Source organism: Tasmannia lanceolata, unplaced genomic scaffold, assembly GCF_043159265.1.
Source record: "Tasmannia lanceolata isolate RefF3 unplaced genomic scaffold, GAP_Taslan_0.1 ptg000008l, whole genome shotgun sequence".
Classification (NCBI taxonomy): domain Eukaryota; kingdom Viridiplantae; phylum Streptophyta; class Magnoliopsida; order Canellales; family Winteraceae; genus Tasmannia; species Tasmannia lanceolata.
In genome coordinates, this window is record NW_027518685.1 from 55,972,000 (window position 1) to 55,998,454 (window position 26,455).

The 26,455-nt window shown below is 37.7% G+C and overlaps 1 protein-coding gene across 1 annotated transcript in view; it reads left to right on the forward strand.

Moving 5' to 3' along the window:
- The first annotated feature begins 1,793 nt into the window (after window positions 1-1,793).
- LOC143883651 (MYG1 protein C694.04c-like) overlaps window positions 1,794-26,455 on the forward strand; it is a 32,543-nt gene continuing 7,881 nt past the window's right edge. The window contains exons 1-5 of the mRNA XM_077386986.1: window positions 1,794-2,292; window positions 4,181-4,327; window positions 7,078-7,176; window positions 14,156-14,347; window positions 14,588-14,707. Coding sequence (XP_077243101.1) covers window positions 2,020-2,292; window positions 4,181-4,327; window positions 7,078-7,176; window positions 14,156-14,347; window positions 14,588-14,707 — 831 coding nt within the window. The 5' untranslated portion in view covers window positions 1,794-2,019. The remainder of the gene's footprint in view (window positions 2,293-4,180; window positions 4,328-7,077; window positions 7,177-14,155; window positions 14,348-14,587; window positions 14,708-26,455) is intronic.

A 26,455-nucleotide genomic window follows, 5' to 3' on the forward strand; every position in this document is an offset into this window, starting at 1 on the left:
TTTTGAGCAAACAGGTTAGCCTCGCCGGACGACCGCCATGGGCCTGTCACCGCGACAGTAAGAAATTTGTAAATAAAAAATGGGTGCCCGATAGGGGCGGGCGACCGCGGTGGCTCGGTAGACCGCGACGGTCAGGCAAACTAGCCGTTGGGGCGTTTTCTGCTTGACTTTTTCAAGCCAGTTTTTTAAGGTTTTACCCCCAAACGGTTATATTTCAAATACACTATATATACATGATTAAAACCTATCTAAACAAGCTTTTGAACATTTGAGAAAGATAAAATCCCATTTCTCTTCGTGTTTCATTTTGAAAATCAAAAGCAAAACCTCTTTGAGCTTTCATTTCTACATTATTTCAAGAGGCACTCCACATGGCTATTCTTTGCTTATTCTTTTGGAGTGAATGTGAGCTTATAAAGTTGTAATCCGCCTATTTAAGAGGTATTGAGTGTTTTTCATTGTATTTGTTCTTTATTGAGGGTCTTCTCTTCGGCCCGGTAAGAATTGTGAGGAAGAGGGTCTTCTTTTCGGCTCGTGAAGAAAGGTGAAGACGAGGGTCTCCTCTTCGGCCTGTTAAGAAAGGTGAAGACGTCATATGATGGTGTGTCCCCTTGCCGAAGGCATAGTGCAGATGGGCTTCGCTTTGGCCCTTGAGAATGGAAAAGCTTGTTGTAAGAGCTTCGAGATTATGCTTGAAATCTTACCATAGTGGAGTACTCAAGGAGCTAAACTTGGAAGAGTGGAGTAGGTCTTTTTGGTAGACCGAACCACTATAAAAACTTGGTGTTCTCTTATGGTGTGGCCCTTCTCTTCTCCTTTTTCTTGCACGTGTGGTGATTGGTAATCTCTAACCTAACTTGCATTTGTGCTTTTAATTGAACAAGGGTTAGTAAATGCACTTGATTGAAATGTTTAAACCCTAATTGCATTATAATGCCTATTTGAATAAGGGTTTGCAAATGTGCATGATTAGAATGTCTAAACCCTAGATTTCATTAATATGCCAATTTGAACAAGGGTTAAACTAATTAGTGTTTAATTAGTGGATTAACTTTTAATCATCCTCTTAATTAAGCCTAAAATTTCTAATTGACCAATTCACCCCCTCTCTTGGGTTGTCACACCTGTATTTCAGTTTTTACATTCTACCTCATGATATAAGCCTGTTTTGAATAAAATATGCATTTATCTTTATTAATGCTTTGCTCGTGTTTTGTGTACTTAATCCAACCTATGCAGACTCCTTGTTATGTATTAAGCGTAAAAGCTCATCCCACGTTGTCTATCTTTTTCAGATAATGAAGAGTAACTAGCAGCTCGTGGGGAATGGGAGTGAGGAAAGATTCGCTGACGTAGGAGAATCCGCTTCCAAGACACTGATTAGTAGCTAGTAGGAGTTTATTTTGAATAAGCAGACATTTTTTAGCAGTTTGTAGGGATTTATTTAGGTAGTAAACATTTATTTAGATTGGTATTTGAAGTTTTATTTAAATTCGGTAAGGATGTAGGCATTGTTTGGCCTTAGATTTTGAGATCGAAGCTTTTGTTTATTAAATTTTGTTTCCACAAGTAGCACTTTTTATCCTTGTTGTGGAGTGTTGTTGATCTTACCTTGCACGTTCTTGTGGTTGTTGAAAAGCAACGTGTGGCACTATCATAGGGACCCCGATTTGGGGTATGACAGACATTGTATTCTAATTCCAATTCTCCCTTCACCGGGGAGGAATAGAATACCACGTCTTGAGGCAGGAAAACGATTCCGGCATAATTCTACGGATGCCACCCCCATTGATTCCATTCTTTTTTCTGAAGCAAAAACCGGAATCCATCAGTAATGGAATCAGATCCCAATTCCAGGGACTGATTCAGGCAGTCCAAACCGGCTAGGGTTTAAGATTACGCGCTTAAAATAAACCCCGTCGTCTCAACTCAAAGTCGGTTTGACATGGAGATATAAACTCCCATCAAGGCCATTGTTTTCGTGTTTTATTTAAGAAAAAGGGTTGAATAGAGCAAGCTATGTTTGCTGTTGGAAAGTTAAGCCAGAAACTCATCTTCTTCCAAAAACAAAGGAGCTCTTTTTTCACCATGTCTAACACCGCTCTAAGAAGTCCAAGAAGTCCAAGAAGTCCTAGGGTTTCTTCTTTCTTCACCACCTCTCCAAATCCAAATCCAAAGAGAGTGGGCACTCACAATGGCAGTTTTCACTGTGATGAAGCTCTTGGTTGCTTCATGATCCGACTCACCAATAAATTCTCCGCCGCCGAAATCGTCCGAACCAGAGACCCTCAGGTATTCTTTCTGTTTTTTTTTTCTTCTTTGATCATTTTCTCTTTCGCAGTTTCTAAATGTAGATCCTTTCGGATGGTAGAAATTAGAAAAAAAAAGTAGCATTTACAGGCGTATTTCCATGCTCTATACAGTTTTTTCTTGTTTTTTGTTTCTTTTTTATCTTTGTTGGTCGGTAAGCTGGGATTAGCAGGACACTTACTGCTGTATTAAGACAATAGAAAAAGATATTACAATAAAAGAGAGCAAAGCACCGGCCTTAAACCCTAGATACAATATGGAAAAGTAAGGGCGAGTACAAGGAACCTAGATAATCGAAATTCTTCTTACTTTCCCTAGAAACAATAACTACTACATATGGTGGGGGCATCGGATTCCAAATGATTCATATTCTCCAAATCTTGGCCTGGAAGAATTCAACCTTGGTGTGGATGAAACTCAACTCTCATGGCATGGGTGTTGAGTTACATAATGGGGTCTTAGGGTGTGTCTTCGGTAGATAGTGCATGGATATTTCTTCTTTGGAACCTTCTGACATGGCTCACCTTTGGAGTCGTTGTGATCAGTCAACAATTTGTCTTTTGAGGCACCTTCATCTCTACCTTTGCCTCTATAGTGTAATTCATTTCCTTCCTATGTTGCATCAGTAAGGATACGAGTGTCGGAATCCGACACGGGTATCGAGTGTCGGATTCCGTAAAACTAAAAAACGATTCATAGATTTGCCAAAATATTTCAACCAATTCTCATTTTTTACATAATAATATGGTTATAACAAGTAATATATTGAAAATTTTAGTACATTCAGTAGATATAGTATTTTATTTTCATTTAAGAAACTTAATATTACAATGGGTAAAGCTCAAAATATTCGGTAATTATAAAGTTGTTGTAGTTGTATGCAGAAAAAAACAGATAAAGTAAACTACAAGTTCCTCAAAGGATCCTGAAGTATTGGAATCCGAGATGTGTCCGACATGGATTCTTCGCCCATTTAGAAGAATCCATGTAACACGGTTTCCTTCTCTTTGGCTGATTACATTATCTTCCAGAGCTGTGAACTATTTGCTCGATGCAGTGGTTGGGGGTTTGCTAATCTGTTGCCTTTGGATTGCTGATTGGTCTCACTGGTGCTTTCAGCCATGGAGTTGGATGCTCTTTCATTTCCATCTCCTATTCACTTAAGAACTATTGGCCTCCATTCTTGCTTGTTTGGTATGGTCTGCCACGGGTTCTCTGTTGTTTTTTGTTTTCACTGAATATTACACAAGATTTTTTATGAAAGCAGATATAGAACATTTTAATTCATTGCTGAGCTTTTTTTTTGTTTGTTTGTTTCCATTGAACATGGAATTGTATGTATTGTTATTAATGCTTTAGACCAGCCAACAGAATATCGTGGGATTTAGCTTGTTTTCTATGGTGAAATACACACCAAAAGGGTGTTGTGATGCTACAAAGCTAGTTTGATTGGAAAATCCTACGTAATAAACACGTGATTGTGGAGAAACTTCAGCTCTATGGTGAATATTGGAATAATTGATTTTGGTTTGGCCTTAAAGATGGTTCCTTAAATGGATGTGAAATTTATTTTCTTACACAAAAAACTGAAAGGAATAGTATACATGGCCTCCAAGATAATAAAACTCGCTCTATATGCTATATAATATATTGGGCTACAGTTGACTGCAATATGTATCTGGGACAATTGAACATTTTGAATCATCTCGACCTTTCAATCATGATTTGGGACAGTCCATGCAATAATCTACCCTTTATTTTTTGTTTATGTTAAATTCTATACGGTCTAGCAAATTTGTTTACTTTTTCCTCTAGAGTTAAGTACTTATGCTAGTTGTGATTGAACTGACTAAAACCTTTTATGTTGTAGATACTGAACACACTTGATGCTGTGCTTGATGTTGGGGGTGTGTATGATCCTTGCCAAGATCGTTATGACCATCACCAGAAAGGTTTCTCTGAGGTCTTTGGCCATGGGTTCACTACCAAACTCAGTAGTGCTGGACTTGTCTATAAGGTAATGTAACTTAAATGTAACATATCAGCAAAGGAACATGGCTAAGGCTGTTAAGATTATCCTATCTAATCCTAAAAGCTTACATCTTTGAAGTAATGCTCTCTTTGTGCACGGATATGAATGGGGGATCTAAAAGAATCTCTTTTGAAGTTACTTTTATCTTTGATCAGTTGAACACTGGCTTGGAGACCAACTTCTCCAAGCCAGTGTTCAACTGATTGTTTCATTTTATTTATGGATCTTATCTTTTGGCATGAACTATGTGTTTGCAAACTATACTTTGCTGAATTAACCTATGAATTAATTAACTCAAAAGCTTTAAATCTTTGCAAACTGTAGTTACTAGTTGATTATTCTGATGTTTAAATCTGTTCATGGGATGAATGTGCTGTCTTAATTGAAAGTCTAGACAATTTATGCTCCAACAGTTCTCCAATGAATCCGCGAACCCTAGTTTTGCACCAAGGTTAGTGTGAGTCTATTTGTTTCTATATCGTCTGGAATGATAACTGTTGTGAATTATCTAGATTTATACATTTCGTTCAGCAATAGAATTGATTTAAAGAAAGTTGGATTTATTAGCTTTGTGTTGAAGATTCATTTTTGCCTGCCGGGGTGGTAGTTATACACAATATTTGCAAGCTATTATTATTATTTTGTGTAGTGATGATTGATACTTGTCTTCACACCCTACACAATGTTTCAAACAAAAAAATCATTCAAAAAAAGGTTGGGTTTCTTGGTTAAACATGGCATGTTGGGTGGTTAAGAATAGTAGTGAAAGGTGTGTTCTGGGGAAAGGACTCTGAACAAGGGTGGTCTTAGTTAAACAGCAGATTCAAGAGGGAGTTGTGGCTGGAAGTGGAGTCGTTAGGCGCCTTAAACTAAGTGTGGAAAGAAAATCGCTGTAGATTTTTTGTGACCCGAGAACTGGTTCTCAGAGTTTTGGTTAACAGGAAATGTTGAGAATTCGATGGCTGCTTTTCATCACCTAAAATAAAGGAGAATCATGGACTGGTGCTGTTGTTGGAATCAGCTGAGAACAATGGTATTTGGGAAGGGTTTTCTTGCAGTTCCTTGTGGCTGATTGTAGGAATGCGGAGCTGTGCTTTAAGGCAAGAAGTCTGGAGACTTGCATTACACAAGGGCTGGTTATCTTCATTTCATATGCAATTGATATTAATATAATTATGTAACACATATTTGTGTAGTATACTGCCAATACACTTACGGTTTAGATTTTGGTATATGTTTTGGTTTCGGAATGTGTTTCGATGTTAATAGAAATAGAAGTATTTCGCTCCATTTGTGTCAGTTTTGGTGAAATTTAAAATCATGGTCTCAAGCAGTCCTCCCAACTAGGGGTGGACATGGTTTGGGTCCAACCCGAAGAACCAAACCGAACCGGCCTATTTGGTTCGGTTCGGTTTTGAAAATATGTGGTTCGGTTCTGGTTCCAAAATTTTGGAACCGTTGGTTTTCGTTTCGGTTCTGGGTAGGTCATGGGACCCAGAACCGAACCGAACCGAACTGAAGATATATATATATATATATATATATGAGAAAAGTGAAGCTACACCGCCCGTGTAGCTAACTTAGCTACACCGCCGGCTTAAAATACAATGGGCCCACATTGTTTTGGTGATCCAAACCATTCAGTTGATTGGCCCTCACATAGATAGGGTGTCCACCAAAAATCAGCTCCATAGGATCATCCCAACCCTACTATTTGTGGAGGCAAAAATGAATGTGTAAAATCCTTCACAAATTTGTCCATTTTTGCCTCCACAGTTTGAAGGGTTGGGATGATCCTATGGAGCTGATTTTTGGTGGACACCCTATCTATGTGAGGGCCTATCAAATGAATGGTTTGGATCACCAAAACAATGTGGGCCCATTGTATTTTAAGCCGGCGGTGTAGCTAAGTTAGCTACACGGGCGGTGTAGCTTCACTTTCCTCTATATATATATATATATATATATATATATATATATATATATAAATCAAATGGGATTTGCTAGCCTCCTTTGCAGAAGCACCTTCGCACTTCGTCCTTTGCAAGTGACAACAGCCATGTCAGATGAATTAAATGAATAAAGCAAAAGTCAACATATGCGACTGTCATCACTTGCAAAGGACGGCGAGTGAATGTGAAGGAGGCTAGCAAATCCCATATCAGATTTTAGATTTTCAAACTTAAGCAAATATGGGCCATTGGATTGAGCGAGGCTGAAAGGGGGTGTTAAAATTAATAGTCTTTTTTTGATTTTCATTAAAAATAAGAGAAGAGGGGGGTTGAATTTGGAAGTAAGGGGGGTCTTTAAAAAATAAATAAATAAGTTGGTAAACCTAGAACTGAACCGAACCAACTTGATCAAGATCGGTTCTGGTTCGGTTCGGTTCCAGGGTTTCATGGTTCGGTTCTGGTTCCCAATATTGGGAACCGATAGGGATTAGTTCGGTTCTGGGATTACGCCAGAACCGAACCAACCCGAACCATGTCCACCCCTACTCCCAACATTGCCATGTGTACCTAAATAAGAATATGTTTCTCATTTTATAAAAAAATAATGGTATATTTTTCATTAACATAGTCATTAATGGCGTGTCTTCCTAAGATATCTCTATCTTATTTGTTGGCTTGTCGATTGTGTATCCGGTTTTCGGGATCGAGTTAATTGATATTTTTTGTCTAAATATTTATTTTATTATTCTTAGGTTGTCTGACGAGTGCATTTTGTTGTTGTAGCACTATGGTTTGGAGATAATTGCAAAGGAGCTTCAGCTTGATGAGGGACACCCTGACGTACATAGGTTATTTTTGGCTGTATATAAGAGTTTTATGGAGGTAATTCAATTTAGTAGTTTTTTGCTATTTTCACCAAAATCTTTACAACATTTTTCATTTCTCTTTCAATAGTTGTACCTATCAATGATTCCGTTATTTCTTTAGTTGAATATTGAAACCAAAGAACATTGCTACCTTTTTAAAAAAAAAAGTAACTCGTAAGCGTGGAAAATTGATTAGTGAAAAGCCTTGGTTTAATTAACATGGCTTCAGTTTAAAAAGAAAAAAAGAGAGGAAATAGTAGAAAAAAATGAGTGAGTTGTGGTCTAGCATAGTTTTTATAAAATAAAAAATAAAATAAAAATAAAGATGTTTGCATGAGTGTGTAATAATGTGACAAATCTCTCATTTGAGAAAATTCCAGAGACACCCAATTGTTGAGGATTATTCAAGGGTATTATTGTGAACATATCTAAACAAATAAAATTAATAAAGTATGCAAAGAAAGAAAGAAATAATTTTGAGAAATTACCAAATAAATGTAAATAATATGAAACTCTCATTAACATATTGGAATAATATTTTGATATTATTGTGAGAATATTGAGAATCCTAGGATATCTCAGATTTTTTTATCTGGTAGTCAGAGAAATTTTTTTTTTAACATATCATGAACATATAGGGAGATTGTCAAAATCTCGAAGATATTTCACCGTTACATTAGACAACATCCTATTGTTGACGATTTATTACTCATAGATACCAGAAACTTCCTATTCGGATTGGAAGATAGCTTGCCCATAAGGGGTCATTTCATTTCTCCCCTCCCTAGGTCGATGGAATCCCTAGGGAGGGAGGCGGCTCTCTCTCTCTCTCAGATCTCCTTTTTATAATCCCTAGGGAGGGAGGCGGCTCTCTCAGATCTCTTTTTTATCTCTCTCTCTCTCTTTCTGATCTCTCCCTCTCTGATCTATCTCTTTCCCTCTCTGATCTCTCTATCTCTCTTGATGGGCTGTTGAACTCGAAATTTTACAAAAAATGGATAAAGGTAAAGTCCGTTAGTAAAAAAGAAGAAAAAAACAGAAGTGGTGGTTACGCACAGTGTTATTCCTAAAAAGCAAAAGAGATAAACACAAAGTTAAGATACTTTAGTAGAAAGGAGAAAAATCCTCGACTAAGAGAAAAGAAATCCCTAGATTTAAGGGAATAAAATAACTCTCGCAAAAGAGGAAAAACAACTCACCCACCTTTCAAAAAGGGAAGTTACGTAACTCCCCACAAAAGGGGAAGTTGTGATCGTGTAATCATGGATAAGGAGAAAAACTTGAGATCGTGAAGTGAAAGTAAGGGATGAGGTGGCACTTGCCAACTAATTCAAAAGACCTCTATAAATAGAGGAAAGACCCTTTGGAGAGGGGATCCGGATCGAATCCTGGAGAAAAAAAAAGCTACGTAAAGGGGATCAGATCTTTGCGAAAGAAAAGCTACGTGAAGAAAAGCGGAAGGAGGAGAAAGAAAGGTAAGAAGAGATTACTGGCTAACAATGCTTTCCTTTCTTTTCTTTGCAGGCTTCTTCCAAAAGGTTCTAGAAAGGAGATAAGAAGAAGACCTTTCTCCTTCGGGAGAAAGAGGAAAATCCCTTTAGAGAATCTCTCTCTAAAGGTCCCTTTATGATCTCTTTCTAGAGACTTCCTAAAGGGAGAAGACCTTTCTCCTGCAGGAGAATGATGATAAAGATGAAGGCTCCTGAAAAGAAAGACGAAGGAAAATCCCTTTTGAGAATCACTCTCTAAAGGTCCCTTTAGGATCTCTTCCAGAGACTCCCTAAAGAGAGAAGACCTTTCTCCCCCAGGAGAAGGATGATAAAGATGAAGGCTCCAAAAAAGAAAGACAGAGGAAAATCCAATTAGAGAATCTCTCTCCAAAGGTTTCTTTAAGATCTCTTCTCAGAGACTCTCTAAAGGGAGAAGACCTTTCTCCTCCAGGAGAAGGATGATAAAGATGAAGGCTCCCAAAAAGAAAGACGGAGAAAAATCCCTTTAGAGAATCTCTCTCTAAAGGTCTCTTTAGGATCTCTTCCCAGAGACTCCCTAAAGGGAGAAGACTCTTCTCCCCCAGGAGAATGATGATAAAGATGAAGGCTCTCAAAAAGAAAGATGGAGGAAAATCCCTTTAGAGAATTTCTTTCTAAAGGTCCCTTTAGGATCTCTTCTCACAGACTCCCTGAAGGGAGAAGACCTTTCTCCTCCAGGAGGAAGATGACAGAGATAACATTTCCCCAAAAATTAATTATGAAGGATCTGTTCACAAAAATCAGATCTTCAAAATATCCCTCCTTCTGGAGGACAATTAACAAAAGCTGTATTCAGATAGGGAACCTCTTGATGGATAATCAGAGGTGTTTTCTTCTTCAAGAAATGTAATTAACGGCCAATAGAGCTGGAAGTGTATGATCCCTACCAAAATTAATAAAACCTCTTCTCACGAGAGGAAAACTTGATCCCAATTTATTTTATGTGTGTGATTTCTCTTTTCATGCATGTGAAAATTGTTGCGATCATGGGCAAGGGAGAAGATGGTGGTTGGATGTTGCTCGGAGATGGTCCGATCTCGCAGGAATTGCAGAGATTGTGGCTGAAGGGGCGGAATGGCCGGGTCTAGGCTCGAGAAGGCCAGATTTAATCGCGAAAGGGCTGGATCCGATTAGGGTTGATGGAGAAAGTGGGTGGGGGAGTCGTCAGAGGCTGTGGAAGGGGCCAAAGTAAGAAAAATGATGTCCGGATTCATGGGAAAATGAGGAGGTTGGATGTGGAGGTGAGGGCGGTTGTGGACGGCGGCAATGAGACGCATTAGTAGCCATGTAGGGTTAGGGTTTGAAGGAGGAAGAGGAGGGGAGTATTAGGGTTGTTAGGGTTAGGGTTGAAGAGGGAAGGAGGAGGGGAGTATTATAGTCTTCAGGGTTACGGTTTAGGGTTAGGGCTTGGAGTATACTTTTCGATGGGATCTGAATGATTTGATTATAGTGGGGAGGAAGATTCTGATTTTTGGGTTATTGGAAGTATGTTTTGGACATGACAGTGAAGGATTTGATATATTTTTAATGGGGAGCCGACGGTGTTGGTGGTGGTTCGAGGTGGAGGCCGCCGGAGATCGGATAATGATGTTGGGTGGTTGGCTATTGTGCATGTTTAGGAGCGTACAATAACTCTGGGCCTTCGAGCGGAACTTTTGAAAATCGAATTTGCCAGCTGGATTGTGGTGGAGAAATTGGTGTGATGTGGCAGATCACGATCTTGACTTGGTGGGCCTCACAAATATGTCACTTTTTTGCTGGATTCGATTTAATTGAGGCTACTGGGTAATGTAAGGGGTAATGGGTTTTTCTCTTGGGCCAAGGAGAATGCTCCTGGGCAATTAATGCTATGTAAATCTGGTGGGACTACTGTTCCCCATTGTTATTTTGCTGGTATGAATATATTTGTCAATTTTCAAAAAAAAAAAAAAAGATCGCTTCCCCGTAAGCACTCGTTTTGTAAGCTAAGTTCTTCTCACTTACCAAATTAAGGGGAGCACGCTTGCCACACGTTTCCTCTTAATTAAGAAAACCTTCCTATTTAGGCCATAATTTTTTCCTAAAAGACTTTCTTGTTTTGATAGTGTCGATCTATGTCACAAATATCGTTCTCAGGAATTCCTCAGCAAGCGAAAATCTCAGGATATAGGATTTTTATTTTTATTTTTTGGGTTTATATTGAGAAAAAATGATAAACTTTATTTAAAAATATGTAAATTATGAAAGAAGTAAAAAATAAAAAATATCATGTTATTATCGTAATATTATCGTGGTAAATGAAAGTATCGCTATATTTTTTAAATTCTCGGCATTATTTCGTGATTTTGTCGTTTTATAAAAGTATCATGATAAAATCGCTATATTTTGAAAATATCAGAGATATTTGTAACGCAGATGTTGATGGAGCATATTAAAAAATATAGTTTATAATTATTTAAAACTTACAAACTCATCTTAAGTTTTAAATAAAACTTACGTAGATCTTTTACAAAAACTTAACAATAAATCTGCATTTCTTTTTCCAAAAACGTAACAATAAATCGCCATGAATAAAGCATGTAAAACTATAAATTCCTAATAATTTTAAGAGGAATGATAGATGCAAGGGCCGGAGAAGGGCCCTTGAATAGATCCACATCATTTTTAAAATCGGTTGAGAAACTGAATTCTGTTGCACTTGATGATGTGGATCTATTCAAGGGCCCTTCTCCGGCCCTTGCATAAAGAGGGCCCTTGTATCTATCATTCCTCAACTTTTAATTCTACCCTGTCACAAATTATTTTTTATTACTTATAATCCTTACTTACCTTAACCCTTTGCAAATTCTTGTAATCCTTACCAAGATTAATCTATTCTCCCTAACCTACGATAACCCTTCTCTTTATATAAATTTCTTGTTCGATTCCAATGAGGTATGTTGCATGCTTCATTTTTTACTTTCAATGAAGCTTCCCATGCGTTTCCTCTTTACTTTATTTAGAGCTTTTCGCTTCCCACATTTTCTCTCTTCTAAACCCTCCGCTTCTTCTTTCCGTTTCCCACATTGCCTTTCCTTTGCCAGCTATGATATTACTCTGATATTATTTTCTACTTCAGTCAATTCTATCAGTTATTGAAAAAAATAAAATCTAAGATCGCAACCTCTGATATGTGAAAAAAACAAGATAACTAACCTAGAATAAACCTCTATTGTGGTGTCTTGTTCTTGTAGTCCATAATGTAAATATGAGACACTTGTCAGCTTGATCTCATGCAAATAGACAATGGGGAGCCTTCATTACTCTTTTTCTTCTGCGTTATGCTTCTATTATTTCTAATAATTAGTGGTGCCCTTTGTCACTTCCTGTCCATCCAAACAGAATTTCCGAAAAGTTCTGGTTTGGAATGGAGTCCCAAAAAAAATAAAATTCTGTTCTATATTCTAGAAATTCCGACTAGAATGGCATGTTGCAGAAATTCCGTCTGGAATGGTCAAAACCGTAGTGAACTTTACAATCATGGTGTTTTTTTCTTTCTTATTTTTCCAGATTTTGCCCATTTTTTCCATTTTTCATGCTTTCTCTGAAACTTTCCTTTTCCACCCTATGTTGCACCACCTGGGAGAGTCTTTCTGTGAAGGAATATTAGAGGGTTCTAATCCAAGAGTAAAATGGATTGGCCTCTGGGACGGAATTGACAACTAACTGCTAGCAAATTTTGTGCTAGCAATCAATCTTTAGCTGATTCTTTGACTTACAAGGGGGTTGAGAGTGGATCACTGGTATGTCAGCCGTTGCTTCTTGAGTTTGTTCATTTCCCTTCCCTTCCCCAACTCCCCCCCCCCCCCCCACACACACACACGCACACTCGCTCTCTTAATGTCATTTTCCCTTTCTCTTCTTACAATCATATTTATTCTATGATTTAGCCGACATTTTGAATTTATTGCTGACACACGTGTCTTGCCGTGTCTGACACGACTTGTGTGTCCACAGGTTCGACAGTCCTTTGGACACTTTTAAAGTTATTGCTAGGAGTGTTAGAGTTAAAGTGGGCGTATGGACACGTATTTGTGTAATAATCAATAATTTTATGGGTATGCACATGTCACCATTTCTAGATTTTTAGATGATCCATGTCAGACAACTCATATCCGTGTCAAAACTCGACACACAAATCCATATCGACAAACTATGATTATATATGCTCTCTATTTTAGCTGTATCCCCTTTTCTAAATTTTGGGGGTTTGCCGTGTCCGACACTCCGTGTCAGTGTCGACACGCGACACTCGTGTCCGTGTCCACAAATCATAGTATTTATTGTGAATACTTCATAAGCTACTGTGGGCAGTTTTTCCTTTTTTCTTCTTTTTGGATAAATGGAATAGTTTATTGACGATAAAAGAAAATAACTGCTATTTGGCAGAGATTGCCGAAATCACTGGGTGGGTCAGGACACATTCTTTAGCTAGGACATCCACGACCTTGTTAGTTCCCATGGAACAGGACCAAAAGAACTATTTCATTTCTTTTCCAAATTCAAAACCTCCTATATCATGTTTGCCAAAGCCAAACACCATGTTCATGTATTTCTCTCAACAAAGTTTGCATTTCCCACATGTTCACAATAATGATTTGCGATCTTATGATTTAAAATTTAAAAACTGCAATTAGGAATTGCTATATGTTAAATTGGTGGCAATGCTTCAACAGAAAGCTGTTATTGTCTAGTGAATCCAGTAAGTTATGTTTAATTCTATTACCATTCAAAAAAAAAAAAAAGAAGAAAGAAAATTTTACTGCTGAAAGGCACAAACTTGTTGCTACTAAACATGCACAGGGTTTTCTGTGGACTCGTCAATATATTGAAATACATGAATTGGTGCCTAGATCCAGTACGGTTGTGCGATGACTTCGTGGGGACATTACCCTATATCTTTTTTTTTGGAATGGTTGCAATTTTCATTCAAATAGAAAGGAAGACCGAGGTGGTCCACCCAAAGATACAAAGAAAGGAAACAAATACAGAAAATAGTAAAATAATTAGGTCACCGCGGGAGGAAATCAAACCACTCAATTCCAGATTTCCCAACACCATTCCTAGCTAACCTCTCCACTTCACTATTAGCTAATCTTGTAACGTGTCTGAAGACAATGGATGATCCGATAATGATGTCATGAGCCTCATCCCAATAAGGTGCGAATCTCCATGGAGGAATTGACGCCCCACTAAGCCATCTAACCATGTTTTTTGAATCTCCCTCCACTACTACTTTATCAATATCGTTTTTGTCCAGCCTTTTAATCCCCATATATGCTGCCCTAACCTCCGCCCTCATTCGGATCGCAATTCCCTATAGTACTAGAATAAGATTCTTATTCTCGATTTTGTTCTATGATATTGATATAGATTCGTATATGTTGCCTTGACTCATGGTTTGAGTGAATTCAATTAATAATTTACGTCATTGATTACTTGTAACAGGCAATCGATGCTATTGACAATGGAATTAATCAGTTCGATACGGATCAGCCTCCAAAATATGTGAATAACACAAGCTTATCTTCAAGAGTTGGACGATTTAATTTGGATTGGATGGATCCTGACCAGTCATCTGAGAAAGAAAATGAGGCCTTCCAGCGTGCCATGATGCTTGCTGGCAGTGAATTTTTGGAGGTTAGAAATACTTTCAAAAAAGGAAAAAAAGAGGAAGAAAGAAATGCTTGGCGAGTTCTGAGTATGACATCAGATGTGGATATTTTCTTTGCTGAAATGATTTTAAGATGACTCCTGTTGGTGCATATTTTTCATACTCGAACAGTAAATAACTTTTCAAAATGGAAGTACTGATGGTAGTGATGATTTGAATTAAGCTTTGGTTTTGATTTTTCCTGATAACACTGATTTCATTCCCAGAATGTCCGATTCCATGCCAAATCATGGTTACCAGCACGATCAATTGTTATGGAGTCTCTAACTGCAAGAGGAGATCTTGATCCCAGTGGAGAAATTATGACCTTGAATAGGGTTTGCCCTGTAAGTGGATGATTTTTATTTATTTTATTTATATCAATTACTGCCGCTAAGTTAAGGTATTTCATTTATATTTGTTTGCGTTATTCAGTTTGCTGGTGTTCGTTCTTGTAGCTCTTGGAATTTTTCATAGTGTGATTTACTCTCTATTTTATTTTTATGTAAATCACAATCCGTTCATTATTTTAGAATTTTTTTTTTTGAAATGGGTCATTATTTTAGAATAAAACACCATTTCATTAAAAAAAATTGTCATTGGACTTTGGACAATTTGAGAACAGTTAGATTTTTTTTGCACATTTATTTAATTGTGAGAACATGTTATTTCAATTGTCTTATGATGTTTTCATTTAGGCTATCAATCATACATGCTGAATTTCTGAGCTTAGTCAATAAGCAATGGCCTACACCAATTTAGGAAACAATGTTTTAAATTTTGGTTTTGATTTTGGTTTCAGTTGTCACAGAAATGGAAATGTTTCGGATTTAGTTGGAAATTTCGGGGAGAATCCTGTTGACTCATGATTTTTTTTGTTTAAAAATTGACAATATATTACTAATATTTTACGAGGGTTACAATAAAGAGGGACCAGGAATCCCCTATGTTGACTCATGAAAATGAATAGAAACATATGTAAATGATTAAATTTTAAGATGAAACTTCAAGAAATGCTAGAATATGGCGGTTTGGGGATGTTGGAATATGTAATAAACCTAAGGGCATAATAGACTTCGTATACTTTTGGGTCTCATATAAATATATGAGTAAGGGGGAGATCTTCCTAACTCATTCATTCTTTCTCCAACTCTTTTTCAACATGGTATCAGAGCCCTAGGGTTCGCGTGCCCTAGGGACCTCCATTGAAGACCCCTTGTCTTCTTCGTCTCCGTGCAGCCTCCGCTTCTCTCCAGGATCCTTTCCTCTCCTTTATTTTTTTCTTTTTCTTCTTCTTATTCTTTTTCTTCTAATCTAACCCTAACCTCCTCCATCTGCCCCCCCCCTCCCTTGCACTCCCAGCCGTACGCCCCTCCCCCATCCCTCTGCAACTTCCCGCCTCCCACCCCTTCCTCCCCCCTCTTTGTAATTTCCGACGCAACCCCTCCCCCCCCTTCCTCCCCCTCTTTGTAATTTCCGACGGCAACCCCCCCCCCCCCAAAAAAAAACCAATCATTCATCAGATATCCCCCCCCCCCTTTCTAATATCTTCACCCCTTTTCTTAACATCCCCGTTTTTCTATTTATCTGATTTCTAGTACCTTGATGCACTAGATCTTCTTTACATTTGTATTTGTCGTCCTTCTTCGCGGCTTCATCCGGTGGTTCATGGCAGCGGTCTTTGATGTATGTTCCTATTGGAGCCGCATGTAGTGTTCTCGGCTTTCCCTAGTTTGCCCCCTTCTGTTGGTTTTTGGTTGTTTGTTGTGCCCCACAGTTGTCAGAGTTGGTCTTCCCTTTGTCGTTTGTTATCATGGATCCAGTGATTGAGAATCCATCGACCGGTGTGGTCCCTGTTGTCCGTCAGACAACTTTTCCGGCATCCTCTTCATCGTCTTCTACCTATGTGGATGGTTCATTCCCACAGATGACTACTGTTAAGTTGGATGGGGCAAACTATGTTACTTGGAAGGCCGCTGTCGAAACCTACCTACTTGCTTGTGACAAAGCCCACATTATTCGTCGTGATCCTCCTCCGAAGACCAACCCTACCTATGATTGATGGGAGCAGGAAGATGCTCTTGTTCGTACTCTTCTGTGGCAGAGCATGGCTTCTCACATTGCCAGGCCTTTAATGCTACTTCCTAACGCCAAACAGATCTGGGATCAGATTACTCTCCTTTACTCTGGTGTTGCCAATATTAGTCGTATCTGCTCCACTTACTCGGAGTGGGTTCGCCTTCGCCGTGGTGATCTGTCACCTGCCACTCACTACAGCCAGGTTGTGGCTTTATGTCAGCAGCTTGATGTCTTTATGCCTCTCACAACATATGTTCCTGTTGCTGCTCGTCAGAGGGAACAGATTCGTGTTGTGCAGTATCTTGAGAGTTTGGGTCCGGAGTACACATCTCCGCCAACTATTTTTGGGACATCCGAATGAGAAGGAACCTAAAGGAGGCGGGAATTTCGGAGAGGGAGGGAGAGGAGGGGTTCGGTTAGGTCTCTATTCAAAATGCGCAATGAAGGCAGCCAGGTGACTTCAAAGCGGGTGCGGGTGCGGGTGCGGGTGCGGGTGTGGAAGGCACCAATTCCTCCCCGGGTTGCCTCTTTTGCTTGGACGGTGGGTTATCGATGTATTAACACCGTGGAACGATTAAAGAGGTGTGGTTTTCATCTTGCTAGTAGGTGCGTACTCTGTCACAATGCTGAAGAGGATCTGGATCATCTCATGATACATTGCCACTATGCTCACAATATTTGGATGGCGATCATCAAAGCTTGTGGAATGTGGACTATCATGGGTTTCTCAATATCGGATATCGAAGACGATAATTAATTGGGGGAGGGCCTATGCTGGATGTCTGGGTCTGCCAATATGGATGGCGATCCCTAACGCCATTATATGGTCTATTTCGCGTGAGCAAAACAATAGAATATTCATGAACAAGGTGAAGTCATGGCAACATATGGTTTTGGAGATTAAACTAACAATTATTGGATGGACAAGGGCTAAAACGGGGCTGCCGTACTTGGCGGGGACTATTCTACGGAATTGGAGCCGGGTAATGCAGGAAAGAAGAATGCTGAATCGTATGACACCTAGATGGTTACCACCTCCTGAGGGATGGTTCAAACTAAATTTCGATGGGAGCTCTTTGGGTAACCCGAGTAGGGGGGTTTTGGGGGGTTAATTCGTGACGTGGAGGGGAGAACAATTATAACATTTTCGGGTTATGCGGGCATATATGATGCCAATGAAGCCGAGGCGAAGGCAGTCCTATTTTGTCTGCAATGGTTCGAAAAGAACAACCTGGGACCGCTTATAGTTTAAGGTGACTCATCAAACGCCATTGCTTGGGCATTGAGTCGATCCTGTGGGCCTTGGAGACTTTATCAAACTTTGGATGCAATTCGAGATTTAATTAGCCTGATTCACCCCCAAATCCAACATATGAGAAGGTCAGCAAAATCAGCGGCGGATTTATTGGCAAAAGAAGGGGCTGTTAGGGAGGATGCTAGGATTATCATCTCCAATTCTTCTGTGATATTATCCTAAGCTTTGCATTATGGCATTCTGATTTGTATTTTCACAACTGAATGATGTGGGGACGGCTTGTCCCCCTTGTAATGCTGGCTATCTTTTTTAATAAAATTGGTGTTTATCTTTCAAAAATAAAAATAAAAATGCTAGAATAAGCACAATTACACACTCAAAACCACCACATAAGTAAGATCATGGTTTTAAATTTCGGCTGAACTTTCAGATTTCAGTTGGGACCGAAACCGAAATCACCCAAACCCGAAATTTCAGCCAGAGTACTAGATTTCGGCCGAAATTTCGTAAGTTTCGGTAATTGTGGCCGAAATTTTGGAAAAATGTGATTTTTTAAAAGTTTGTTTACAGAATTCAGCCAAAATTACCTAAATTTCGGTACAATGATGAAATTTGCTTTGATTTTTAATGAATTTTGGCCGAAATTTCGGTTTTGGCTATGTCCGAAACCGAAATTTAAATCCATGAGTAAGATGGCCATCAAAATGGTTTAACAACATTGAGCACCTCGTGTCGCGCATGTCTAATAATTCAGTACCTACGACATTTCAAATGTAATTTATATATAAATAGCCGAAACCGAAATTTAAATCCATGAGTAAGATAGCCGTCAAAATGGTTTAACAACATTGAGCACCTCGTGTCGCGCGTGTCTAATAATTCAGTACCTACCACATTTCAAATGTAATTTATATAAATATTTATACATAATACGCAACTTTTCACATGCAATTCATATAAATATAATAATATAATACATATTGATATAGTATAACACTAATACACAAAGTTTTAGTGTGTATTTCGGTAGGGATGGAAACAGAAACATTTCGATTATTTTTTATCGATTTTGGTCGAAATTTAAAACCATCGTGGGTTTCTGTTTTGGTCGAAATTTAAAACCATCGTAGGTTGCTGTTTCGATGTGCAACCCAAGAGGGGGGGGGTGAATTGGTTAATTAAATTTTTTGCCTTTAATTAAGTGCAATGTTAAAATCAATTTACCAATTAAGCAATTTATATCTAAAGCAATTTATATCTAACCCTTGTTCATTTAAGCATAAACACATAAATGTTATAGATTACCAATCATCAAATGTAGAGGGCAAGCAAGAGAAGAAGAGGCACACCAAGATTTATAGTGGTTCGGTCTATCAACAAGACCTACTCCACTCTTTCAAGTTTGTCTCCTTGGGTACTCCACTAATGGTGAGATTCTATGCGTCGAATCTTCGAGCTTTACAAAACACCTTCTCCGCCTTCGAGGGAACAAACCCTCTTTGCTTTGGATTCCCCTTTCTTAACGGGCCGAATCGGAGACCCTCTTACAACTTCAAGATTCGCCTTTCTTAACGGGCTGAATCGAAGACCCTCGAGTATAATGAAGAAGAATAAAAGAAAGACTCTCTTAGCCTCTTGATTAGGCTTGATACAAAGATAATAGCTCACAAATCTCTCCAAAAGATAACAAAGATAAAAGTCCTATGGAGATCCTCTTGTTGAATGTAGATTCACAAATCAAAGCATGAAGAGGAGAAAACTAAAAACCTTAGATTTGAAAGTGTAGGCTCTAATAGATGTTAAATGATCCTGCAAAAGGTTATTTAGTGGGCCATGGATAGGGTATAAATAGCCCATTAAGAAATATGACCGTTTGAGGGTATTTTTGTAAAAACCTGGGTTGAAAAAGTCAAACCGCGCAAGCCCCAACGGCTAGTTTTCCAGACGGGGTTGGTCGACCGGGGTGTCGAGGCCGCCCGTCCTATCGGGCGCTCACTTTTTTATTTTGAAATTTCTTACCGCCGCGGTCAACTAGGTGTGTCGCGGTCGCCCGCCGTGAGCCTTCTGGACATTTATTTTTGGTCCAGAACCCTATCCGCGGCCGCCCATCCCTTTGGCGGTCGACTGGCCCAACCATGCTGGATTGTTTCTGGATTTTCAGAAACACATTCGTGGTCGACATCCGATGCCTCGGTCGACCGGCCCTCTTTGTTTCGGTAGGTGCTAGGCTTTGGGCCATGGTCTTTGGGCATTTGTCCAAAGTTTTCAAATACATTTTGGGGAGTGTAGATGGTTTCCAAAGATGCTAATTTGTTTATGAAAACCATTTGAATACCTTTTGAAAGTGCAAATACATTTTGACAAGAGGACTCCAATACAATCTATAAAAGGTATAACCTTGAGTCTTCTTGGATTGCTTGGGTCCTCAGCACTTTCTTGGACATCTTCAACTTGAGAGTGAACTCTTCAACTTTTTTTGAGTCTTGTGACTTTCTCCATTCTTTGAATCATGTTGAGTGGTACATGAGGTGGTCACCAATGCTGGTTCATCTCCAAACTTCTACTGACACTTGCAAGGCATGCTTGTGGGATCCTTGATTTGAGCTCTTGACTTGAACATCTTCCAAGGATGATGCCTCCAATGTATGTACAAGCTCTTCTTGGTTCATTGTGCATGTTGATCCGCAAGCCATGTGTTGAGATGTATTGTGCTAAATGTTCTATCTTTGGTTTGACATTTGACTTTCCTGTCTAAGGCATAATACTACAAAACACATTAGTTCATAAAGACTAATCAATTTGGGTTTGCTAGCATTAAAATAACAAGGTAAAGGTGAATGGTTGAACCTATGGGAGCCTTTGGGCTTACATTCTCCCCCTTTTTGATGATGGCAAACAAAATTGATTAGGAGGCAAGAGATATAAAAATAATAGATAAACAAGCATTAATGGATATTACCAATTAAGCAATGCTCTCCCCCACTATATGCACAAGTGTAATATAATCATAGAAAGCAAACAGTGCATATAGACTATGGACTGCCTAATCAATTCCAAAATTCTCCCCCTTTTGGCAACAGGAAAAAGGGAGGATTATAACAGTTAAAGTTCAAATTATAGTGCCATGATTACTCCCCCTATCTACTTATCATGAAAATGAGATGATAAAAGTGAAATATGCATGATAAGAGAAATCAAACATAGAGATATAGAATGGCAATGTGAAACATTCCTATGTTTGTGGATGGGCATAGGTGAAAGGTATATTGTAAGCCCAAGGGTACATCCCTTTCTTGTTTTGATGATCAACAAACCCAAATTGATGGTAGGTTGCTAATGTCTGCTCTAGTGTTGTGATTAGACAGGTTTCATTCATATCAACACTTGGAGCAAGAAGATCAAGGGCTAGTCTTGGACAGAGTCAAGTCTTAGTGGTCAACCTTCAAGCCGAATGTTGTATCAAAGAATCAAGGAAACCACAAGTGCTATGACAAAGTTGAAGACTATCTCAAGACAAGGAGAAGCTCATGCAAGCGCTCAAGAAGACTGAAGATTAAGAAGACTCAAGGTTCATAGTGTTTAGAATGCGTTGGAGTCCTCTTGGCATTTAGTGTTTGCATGCTTTTGATGTTTTCAAATCATCTTTAAAATCATTTTTCTTAGTGCATTAAAGCATTTGAAAACACATGTGTTAAGCCCAAAAACCATGGCCCAAAGTCCCTTGCATAAAATATTTAAAATCAGGTTTTTAAAGCAGGGCCGGTCGACCGGGTGGGATGGTACCTGGAATTCTAGGACCTCTCGAAATTAAGCGGGCCGGTCGACCGGGGAAATCCTTCCAGAAAACATCCAGGAAGGTCTTGGCGGACGACCGCAGAATATTTTTGAGCCCAAAATTTTTATCAAACAGGTAGCCCTCGGCGGGCGACCGCGGCGATTTGAAATTTGAGAATAAAAAAAGGGCACCCGATAAGGGCGGGTGATCGCCGTAGCTCGGTCGACCGCCACAGTCTGGCGAAAGAGCCGTTAGGGCCTGCGCTGGGTAGGTATACCTACCCAGTTTATTACAGTTTTGCCCTTGAACGGTCCTAGATGCACTTGGGCTATTTAAACACCCTTAAAGACCTTCATTGATACCTTTTGAGCATTCATCTTTCAAACCCTAGAGGTTCAATCTTTGAAATAAAAAGGATCATTCTTCAAACCTCTTGTGCATTTAAACGTGCATTCATTTATTGCCGAGAGGATCTCCCTAAGCATTTAGTTTCAATCATTGGGAGAATATTGTGAGCTTGAGAGTTGTATATGCCTTAAAGAGGCTTGAGAGCTTTTCATTCCCTATTCTCTTTCCTTTATTGTATTTGGAGTTGCAAAGAGGAGTTTCTTTCTTCAAGGCGGTGGTGCAACGAAGAAAAACGTCCTTGTCGGCGGATTGTAAACAAGGGTGAGTCCCCTTGTGGAGGAGGTGATCGTTTGTAAACGCTTTATAAGGCGGCGTTGGGGAGTCTCACCGTAGTGGAGAAAATCCCAAGGAAAGACCAAGTATTTGGATAGTGGAGTAGGTCAAGTTGTGACCGAACCACTATAAAATCGCCGTGTAGTCTCCTTGCTCCCTCTCGTCTCTCTTGTGGTGTGATTGGTAATTCTTTCCATTTTCTATTTGAATATAATCTTGAACAAGGGTTAAAACTAATTAGGTTAATTTCATAAGCCCTAACTTTTGAATATAAATTTTTTAAAACACCCAATTCACCCCCTCTTGTGTGTTGCCCTTTGGGATTTCATATTATACTACAAATGACTTCTATAGCCAATGAAACTAATGATCATATGACATTTAAGCTCTTCTAATGCTTATCAAAAGATTTGCAAAGAAAAATCAAACATAGTGTATGATAAGCAGTTTTTTTTATTTGATTTGATCGATAAGATTTACATTCTAAGCACAATTAATGGGGCAATGGACATTGTAAGCACATCACTATGGTCCATATAAATATACAAATGATATAATTTGGCTCTCCTCCTAAGTATTTGTCTTTGCCCTTTAGTAAAACCTATAAGACAAGGCATGACAATACAAACTGGCTATAGATGTGACAGTGAATGATTAGTCAAAGAAACTTATTATGGAGAATGATGTACTTAGCTTCAAAAGCACATGATAAGAGTGAGAATTTATAGGAAAAGAGATAATCAACTAGAGTACTATCCTATGAAGGAGAGTTCTAGAGAGTTTTCAAACTCTAGAACAAGATGCTTATCATTGGAAGAGATGATACCATATGAGTACAACCAAGATAAGTCTAAAGCCTAAGAGGATGTGACACTGAGGCATGCTCTGGGATTTTATCATAAATGAGAGATGATCTCAAAATGAAAGTATAAGACAATCCCCAACTATACCACAAATGGAGCAATGGGGCTCCAAATGAGTGTACTTATCATGTGTAATGTAATACCTACATCGAACAACATATGATAAGACAGGAAATGACAAATATTACATATATATAGCTCCCTTTTTGTTAGTGGCTCATACAAAGTATGAATCCAAATGACTGTCCTACACAGAGTTACCAAGGGTTTGTGAAGTGAATAGATGAAAAACAACCTTGGGCTACAATTACATGTTTGCTAAGAATACTAAAATGTTATCAAGTGAGGTAGTGAGACATCCTAGCAACACATGCTCCCCTAACTATGTGCATATAATATATATATATATATAAATAATAATTTCGGGCACATATGACTTATCATGGTTAAGATGTTGGCTAGAAGCCAAAGGAATTAGATGTATAGGTTTCACATCTTTACCATGCAGCTAATACCACACAAGGGGAATATTACATATATATAGAGTGCTATGAATAAACAAACAACAGCACACCAAGGATAGCAAAATCAAATAAGTTTGATGAGGCACACTATCCTAGGTTGAGTACTTCTATCCTATTGAAGACAACTAGTTCTAGAAGATTTCCTATAATGGCACACTAGTTTTCAACTATTTAGGGAATGTTCATTTTCATTTTTATGTTCCCTATTTGCTTATTAGATGTGTGTTGATCGATTAAGTCCAATTAAATAATTAAGTGTGATTATCAAAACACATTTCATTTAAGTTTTCTCTTTTAAAGCCAATATATATATATATATATATATATATATATATATATATATATATATATCACGTTTGAATGCAATTTGGCTTTTTAGGCATAATCTCATGATTCTAATGATGTTCACAACTTACAATGAACTCATGAGATACAAGTTTGAGTGCATGATGAAAATGTTTGCAAATAACTCAAATTTATGGTGATCTAGCTTGGGAATCTTTCACTATGTTATACATAGATCACATATATAGGCATGAAGTGTGTGTGTCTTTACTTTAGATCACATGCCTCTCATTAAATGGATTTTCATAATCATAACATTTAAAGATTCCACTTAAATTTGAAGTTCACAAGTATAGAATGTTTCAAGTTCAATTATTTTATGAACTTATCAATGTCATACGGATAATGTAGATGTTCAAACATGAAACACACTCCATAGTGACAATGAATTCTAATGTGCACAATTTTGCGATTTTTCCTAGATTTTCATTATTCTAGAGCACAGATTTGTTGTGAAGGATTAGGAATGACACAAGTTTCTTACTACTTCACAATCACTTAGAAATTCACTTGTTTGAAGGTTTTATGTTCATTTTAGCGTTCTTTTTAACAAGTGGTATACATGTCAAAGATGGATTACTATAGTAAGGCTCATAGACATGATTAATTCAATGAGAAATCAAGATGACTCTTTATATATTTCTCACATTGAACCAAGTTTCAATTTCCCTTAAGTGTTCTAAGATTTTAGGTTCAAAGGGATAATTTTCAATAACCAAGAGTATTCAAAACTCATAAATGATAGACATCTTGGGCTCATGAATCAACTTATGAATTTCTCATGATGTTAACAATAGTTTTAATTCACTAAGTTTTGTATTTTGACCCAACTTTATTTATTTAGAGAATGTCTAAGGATTAATTGACAATGATTTTGCTTAGACATAATGTTTTGAAATAAATCTTCTTATTTTCTTTTTATTTTCTTCTATGTTGCTAGAATGACATGATTAACAATTTTTAGAATAATAAAATCTAGCAATAGCAAGACTTGTTTCATTTTAGTTCAAGTTTCAGAATGTTGGACTTAGGAAAATAGCTTGAACCATCTTAAGCTATTCCTATGGGTCAATTTAGGTACTAAGTGCGAGAGCAAGTTTTAAGGAGATATCAAACACTTAGACCATACTACATGATCATACCATTATAAGAGTGTAATCTATTGTACATAATAACATGAGTTTATGTAGATCAACATAATATATCATGCTATTAATGGTATGAAGACTACTTTATAGATACATAATAATCAAGCAAGTATATGAGTATCTATAAAATATTTTCAAAAAGATGTGATCTTTAAGCATTATGAACTAGACATATGATATTCATTAATTACAACATGTCTAGTATGGAATCCAAATGACTTATCCTTTTAGCACAATATGTTTTGATACAAATGATATCAAATTAGCATTATGTATCTAACATACATTTACTAGATACAAAACGAATACTCACTAAGTATAATGTATCTAGCATGCAAGATTGCTAGAAATATAATCATTTAAGCACAAAGTGACTAGATACAAAATGTGAGGTATCTAGTGAACATTTTCAATAGATACAAAGTAATGTTCAACTTTAAATGCAGGTATCTTCTTGATATTTTTCAAAAGATTTTACAGTATAAGCACAACCCCTAAATCTATCATGCAATCATTATTAAGATTTAAGTAAGGGGCTTTGAAACCTAAACCATCTTGGGTCCAACCACGTTTGTGTAATGTAATAAATCTTTTCTAACCTACACAAACTTAGAATTCTTTACAAATCTAAACTTACATCTAGATTTGTAATGTCCAAGTCTACCACAATAATCACAAGATGCAAATGAATAGGTAGATGAGGAGTAAGATAAACTACAAGAGTGTTCATAAACATGCTTGGCTTTGTATTCTTGTAGTGTATGGTTTTCTAAAACTAGTTCTTCATTTTTAATCTTCATCTCATATATCTCTTGTTTTAGAACTTTTAACTCATGAGATGAGTTTGTCCTTAATTTTTCTTTACTGAGTTTCAATTTCTCTATTTCATTTTCCAATTTCTTATTGTTTTCAATTAACTCATTTTCTTCATCTAATAGATCATGATAATATTTTTCCGATTCTAATAGTTCATTAGAAATAGAGGTAAGAGAGTGTTTGAGTTTTTTATTTTTTGAAAGTTCAACATTTAAAGCCTCCTTTAATTTTTTACATTTATCAACAAGTTCATTAATATTTGGAGCTTCATAAGATATACTATCATTTATATTCTCCAAAGTAATAAGACAAGTTGCATTACAATTGTTTTCAAGTTGAGACCATATTTCATTAGCATTTTTGCGAGTAGAAATACTATCAAACAAATATGCCGGTAAAGCACAACATATGGCACTCATAGCTTTAGAATTCAAGAAAAACAATTTTTTGTCATATTCATATACTCTCTTAGATTTGCATAGTGTGAATCCATTTTCTGTTACTTTTAACAAGTCATTATCTAGACCCTTTAGATAAGATCTCATTTGGATCGACCAAGATCCAAAGTCGGTGCCATAAAATCTAAGAAGTCTAGATGCCTTTAGGTTG